Source organism: Quercus lobata, chromosome 10 (assembly GCF_001633185.2).
Source record: "Quercus lobata isolate SW786 chromosome 10, ValleyOak3.0 Primary Assembly, whole genome shotgun sequence".
Lineage (NCBI taxonomy): Eukaryota > Viridiplantae > Streptophyta > Magnoliopsida > Fagales > Fagaceae > Quercus > Quercus lobata.
Genome location: NC_044913.1, coordinates 15,812,587 through 15,819,282, shown reverse-complemented (window position 1 = coordinate 15,819,282; position 6,696 = coordinate 15,812,587). Strand labels below are relative to the sequence as shown.

The window sequence follows — 6,696 nt, the reverse complement described above, 5'->3', positions numbered from 1 at the left end:
GTTCGAGTATGAAAAAACTCGGCCCGAACCCGGCCCGTTACCATTCCTAACTTCGGGTCCTAGTTACAACATAACAAAAGGAAAATTATATGGAAAGATTAGTAATCAAGGACCTTTGGTCTTTTGAATGCGAGGTTGCAAGATTATTAACTCAAAATAACTACTTTTTTTTTCACCCTCAAACTTGAATTTTTGACCAGTTACAAAATAGGGTGTAAAGTATTGCAAGGCCAGCAATACTTTTCCACTTCTGATTTGATGGGAGAAAGTGATTAGGTGATTCATCACCATCACTCATTGAAATCTAAAGATTTACAAGTTGAAGAAACTTAAGTGGTCGTTATCTCTTATAGCATAAGATATATACAACACCTACATATACGTAGTTGATTAAATTAGGATGAGTGAAAATCTGCGTACACTAGAATTGGGACTAGATAAGATGGAAGACAAGACAAACCCAATTAAGTTGCACTAGAAAACAATGTGAAAAACATATATACTATAAAGTTTCTGTCACACGTTCAAGCTGAAAAAGAGCTGTCAAAGATGTCAAGTGGACGAAAAGATCAACAAAAAATCCAAATAATATCAATGAGTTAAGTCTCGAGTCTCAATTGTCATCTTCTTCACTGGTAAACCATACAAATATGCTTATTAATTAATATGTTACATTGTTACTCAACTAGAGCTATTTAACATTATCATGAGGTCTTAGAATGTCATCATATACATATTCCTGTCAACGACGTTGCTTGTGTAATCTCCAAAAACACTTCAAGGAACCCCTTCTAATTGGTGTATGAACTATATTTAAATATATATATATATATATATAACAATTAATGTTGAATAAACCATAATAGTAAGTAGGGTTTAGTAGGCGTTCTATTTCACATTTAGACAAATGAACAGTCATTCATCCTTTGGATATGAATATAAGAAATATACAGAATACAGTGTTGTTGTCGTGAACGCAATTGCAATGAGATAAAGAGTTAAACCATATATTAGGTCAAAGAAAGAATACTTTTTCCAATATTTATGTGAGGTAAGCTTTATCCACTATCTGAAAAATATGTATTCACATGCTTGCTGAATCATCATATAATATTGTTCCCAAAACATAAATATCTGTTAGGAAAATAAGGAAAAAACTTATTCAAATTCCCTTGCTTGCTGTCGCCATCTTCGTGAACAAATTTCTTTATCATACATCATTACAGGCCAACTAAGACAAAATAAACAACATTCTAATTGAGTATAATTCAAAACCCATTAATTTGAATGGTCTCTATTGTCACTAGGAGATGCAGATGCACTCTTGGAAGTAGATAACGGCAATGAAGGTGGTAGAAACATCAAACTTGCGGGTTGTGAATTTGTCGTTGATTGCGTTTCGTTTAAGAAGCTTGATGCACAACCGTTCCCTTTAGGCGGAGATGCCGGGAAGGTGGTAGAAGGCGCTTCAAATAGCTCACTACCCCATCGTGATTTCTGGCCAAAATTATTATCTCCTCCACCATGATTTCCTTGGGCACCACCACTTGCAGCAGTACCTCCAGTGCCCATGATTGAAGAGAGTGCAGCTACTAAAGCAGATTGGAAACTTGGGTCAGCTGTGATTGCTTTGGTTGCAGCAGCAATGGCACTATTCTCTTGTTGAGAGTGTTGAGGAGGAGTTGGGTTGGTCTTTTGCATGTAGGACTGATATATATTGTTTTCTATTTGTCTTCCAATAGGCAAGTTTCCAATTTGGTTCCTATTGTAGTAGGGTTGAGTGCTGCCATAGCTAAGGAACCCATTGGCCCAAGACACTGCATTGGACTCAGAAGAACTAAAGTTGAGACTTGTGGAAGAATATCTTGGAGGGTAGTTTGAAGAAAGCCTATTAAAATGAGTTGAAGAAGAAGAGGATGGAGCAGAAGTGAGATCAAGAGTGATTGTTGGGCATGAAGGTACAGATGATGAGAAAGAAGAATTATTGGGTAAGTAGAATTGCTTTGATTTTATATCATCTGATAGATAATAGTTTAAGCCACTGGCAGCTAATGGGTTATGGCCAGGTAATTGGGAGCTTGATGATGAGCCGGACAAAAGCATTGAAGCCGCGGCTGAAGTGGTGGAAGCCATAGCAGTGGCTGACATAGAAAGTGGATGGTTGTGTGTTCCTTCGTAGGTGGTGATCAAGATGGTCATATCTTGGGCACATCTTTGCACCTGAAATTGCAAACAAGCTAATTGTTAAAGGGAGTGCTAAATTTTTAAAAATAATTATCAATGTGATGGCTTTTGAAGTCTATTAATAAGATGAAATAAAATTGTTTATAGTTGTTAGATTAAATGTACTATTTCTTAACTTAAATTTTTTAGAAATTGTGAATTTAATCATTTAATTTAATACTAAAAGTTCTTCAATTTTAGTTGGAATGAATTAATAATAATGCATGTACCAATTTAAATGGTGATGACAAATTATGACGTACCTGTTTTCTTACTGGGCATGATGGTGCAATTGTGCATCGATAATATGCTCGAGGGCATGGGTTTCCTTTTGCAATCTTCTGTCCATATTTCCTCCATTGGCATCCATCATTCATCTATATATAAAATAAAATAAAATAAAATGTTATTTGGTCTCAATGAGTAATATAGACATAGCTTTTAATACTAGTTACCTCTCCCAGACTTCATTTAAGTCAGTTATTTATTTAATTATTATTATTATACATACGATAGAATTTTAACTTATAACATTTGTTCTATGATAATTATTATTTATCATTAAGTTCGGATATTAATTGGTTTATGGTGCAGTTGGGTTTGAACTCTATATCTTTTATTTGATAAGAGATTTTTTCAGTTGAATTAATTGGAATTCACTATATAAGTTGAGACTTTTTATCTTGGCTATAACATATTTTTTACATTAATGTATCAATAAAACTTAGATTAAAGCATTACTGCTTAAGACAAAAAACTTAATGTATAAAATATTGGGATAAAATTCCCTCCCATTGAATCCTTCAATTCTCTCAAATTTTAATTTAGATGTGGTTTTTTTTTTTTTTTTTTTTTTTTAAATCAAATAAATTTCATATGTCTTACTTTTGACTAAAAATGGGAGAGAATTGAAGGATTCAATGTTTTAAATGTCACATCTTTTACATCTAAATAAAAATTAGAAAGAAGTTCAAGATCAATGGGAGGGGATCCTTTTCCAAAGATGTCCATGAGGTGCATGATTAGATACTTACAGTTGGGGTATCACATCTGGCCCTCACACAAACCCTAGCTTTCTTCACAGGATTTTGTTGCGGAGCTTCATCATCTCCACTTCTCTTGAGAGCTTTACTAGGTGCCCAAGTCTCTCTAGCTTCTTCCTTTACTTCTTCAGAACTATTAACAGGACTTTGATTTTCTATTGATTTAGACAATTCCAATTTGTAGTCCAGTCCAAGACTTAGGCCTTCCTTAGTTTCCTCATCTTCTTTCCATTGGGTAGATACCACATTAATCTTTTCTTCCTTTTTTGTATCACTTAAGGTTCTTCCAAGCCTAAGGGAAACAAACTCGGGTTCTTCAATTTCTTGATGATTGTTAGCTGTATCCATAGATTTTCTCCCTTCTTGTTGAACAATGTCACGGAATTTCATTTCAAGGGTCTGGTAATCCTTCATCATTCTATCTAAATACTTCTTTAGCCTTTGATTTTCTTCCCTTACCTCACCCATTTCTGCTCTAGCAGATTGAAGCTGATCATCCTACATACATCCACATATATAATTAGAAACTGATCATTTATTATTGATCATATTATCATGGAGGAATTTTTATATTTTGTAACCGGTATACATTACATCCCTTTCACACGGGGATAAACCTCACAAGTGTGAAACCCACTCCATGTGAGAAAGATGTTATATATCCACCTTACACCCACCTTCTCATGGAGAGAGAAAAAACTATAAAATTTGTTATTAAACTTTGAAGATAGTGGAATGCTATATAGGATTTGATTAGGTTTCACTTGCATGACATAAGATTTGAAATGAAAGTCTATTTTTTGTGGGGATCCTAGCTATGTGAAACATATTTAAACACCAAAGCCAAACTGATTCTCAAATTGAAGTAAACCCAATTGAATCATTTTATATGTTACATATGGAAGATTTAACTATATCAGTTGCATTGTTACTTTGAGTTAGCATGCAATGCCAAACACAAATTATAACATGTGTTTATAATTTTTAAGCATATGTGTACACATTCATATATTCATTAATGTATGTGCGTGTGTGTATAAGATGATGAATTTTAATTAACCTGTTCCTTTCGGCTTGTAGAAGATGTTGAGACAGGTTCCTTCAAGGATCCTCCCATGGGTGGCACCTGCTGAATTATCATAGTTAGAACAAACCCATACGAAGCAATTATACATGTAGGTGAATTAGAATACATATAATTGAAATTACAGGCATACATCTACACAGAGATATATAAATGATAAGTAGTCCAGCTACTGATAAGTTTTAACACATGATGATCAGCGCATCTATGGCAGGATAATAGTTGAGGAAAAACCAGTACAAATTTGTGGTCATGGGGAGGAAATTAAGGTCGAAAAGTAATCATGTGTCGCACATGGTCACGGTCAAATTCTTACTAATCAAAAGTTTAGACTAAGCATAAACCGTTAAAAAGATAGTAAGTCATTTTTTTTTTTTTTTTTTTTTGAGAAGAACAGTCAGTCAATTAGGGTGACTAATTGGCAAGATATAATTGTGGCGGTCCAATCAATATCTTTGAGTTCTCACTATTATTGGCAATTTGGTTTCACCTTTCTTCCAACCTCATTTTCTTTTCAGTCCCACGAAAACCATCTATAGAAGTTGACTGATGGTTTGTGTCTCTTTATTAGAGATATAGGACCGACCATGCATTAATGATTCAAGGATGATTTTTTTTTTTTTTTTGAGAAACCAGGAAATTGTTATTTGAAATTATTTCACTCTTTTTTTTTTTTTTTTTTTTTTTTTTTTTTTTTTTTTTTGGGTAAGAAACACAAATTCAACCTTTACTTACGATAAAATTGGAATAATAAGCTAAAGAGTAAAAAGTTGATTTATGCTTTGATTTTATAGAAAACTTCTGTATTCCTTCTTGCTTCAGCTACCCTTTTGTTTATAGGTGTAGCTAGCTTCATATGATTTTCATGGCATGCGTGGTCTTCTATTTCCAATTTGAATTACATTAAAAGGAGCCCATCAAAAATAATAATCGATTTTTTATTTTTAGAAAAAGTTATCACGGGTTGGAGTATGCATGACAGGATTTCATGAAAGAAACAATCATGACCTTTAAACTGTTAATTTTCACAAATATAAGAGATCAAAAAGCTCGTGATCAACATAAAATATAAAAGACTAGATATATGAATTAACTGATTATTATTTCACCCATAAAGTTGTGGTTGCTGATTCTTTAGAAAAATCTTGATACCATAAAAGAACTCAGGAGTTTCTTCTTATAGATTAAGGTTTAAACACAAATTTGAACTTGTTTGGGAAATCAAACTATGTGTAAGGTTAATGAACAATTTATATAAGAGAATAATTTTCTCTTTGCAGACCAAAAGTGATGGCTTTCAACTTTGAAAAATCTTACTACTATTGGATTGAAAAAATTAGAGAGAAAAAAAAACACACACACACAGAGATAGAAAACTTCAAATAGATTCTCATAAGAGTGTTTGAGCCAAAAATATCTAAAATCAAATCGATAATTAGATATTCCAAGAAACATGAAAAGAAGAAGAAGAAGGAGGCTTCACCTTGATTACAGTATTCTCTTCTTTACATCCTTCTTCATGAGCACTAGATTCATTTCTTTTCTCCTCGTTAACTCCACCTCCATGACTAGATCTCTCCTTAGCAGCCTCCATGTATAGCTCTTTATCCTCTTATGTTTTTTTTTTTCAAACTTGATTTTCTGGGTCTCAATTTCCTCCTCTTCTTATATAGACAGCACGAAGTATTTGACTCCGTTTAGAAAGAAAAAGCAAAAATGTTCAAACTCACAGCTTTACAATCCAACACGTACAGACACAAAAGGTCAACAGCCCAATCCAATTGCATTTTATGAAATATTAGTACTTATATTATATTCATTAGTTTATGTATTTTAAACCAAATATGGAAGAATTCAACTTCAACGTCTGTGATAACATGTCACAGAGAGAGAGAGAGAGAGAGAGCTCTTTAAGCCGCAATGCTCGGACCCCACGTAATACCGCTATCATCGTTGAAGTTTCGTACATTACAAAAGTCACATGGGCATTGGTTCACGGTCAAAGTTTTGCTACAAGCGTGTTGCCACCGGTGACCTGAGTTTTTCTCAGGTGGGGTAGGGTATGGTTTTTATAGGAAGAAAGATCTAGGTCAAATAAATCACCAAAGAAGACAAAGGATGATTAAGGTCAAATATGGCCCATGGGTTTAGGAATGGTTGCTCATTTAGTCATTTATCCATGCATTCAACTTTAGTAATGTACAATCAGAGGGTCAATTGGAGTGAGAATCCCATGTGCTACTCTTAGGCCTTAGCTCTTGGACCCTATATCACTTGGCAATTGTTGCTCATGCTCAAAATAATAATTATTGTGAGCATGAATGACAATTGATTTTACAAAAAAAT

General features: G+C 33.6%; 1 protein-coding gene across 2 annotated transcripts; it reads right to left on the bottom strand.

Moving 5' to 3' along the window:
* Positions 1-1,066: 1,066 nt before the first annotated feature.
* Positions 1,067-6,132, bottom strand: LOC115963037 (WRKY transcription factor 72A-like). 2 transcript variants are annotated; one of them, XM_031081922.1, is made up of 5 exons: positions 5,834-6,132; positions 4,327-4,395; positions 3,258-3,764; positions 2,487-2,600; positions 1,067-2,220 (listed from the first exon to the last, which is right to left on the bottom strand). In XM_031081922.1, exons 1-5 carry the CDS (start codon positions 5,942-5,944, stop codon positions 1,279-1,281), a joined length of 1,743 nt encoding a protein of 580 aa, XP_030937782.1. In that variant the 5' UTR covers positions 5,945-6,132; the 3' UTR covers positions 1,067-1,278. The 2 variants fall into 2 exon arrangements, with proteins under 2 accessions (XP_030937782.1, XP_030937783.1); XM_031081923.1 differs by having other exon boundaries at positions 4,327-4,392.
* Between the last annotated feature and the right edge of the window lie 564 nt (positions 6,133-6,696).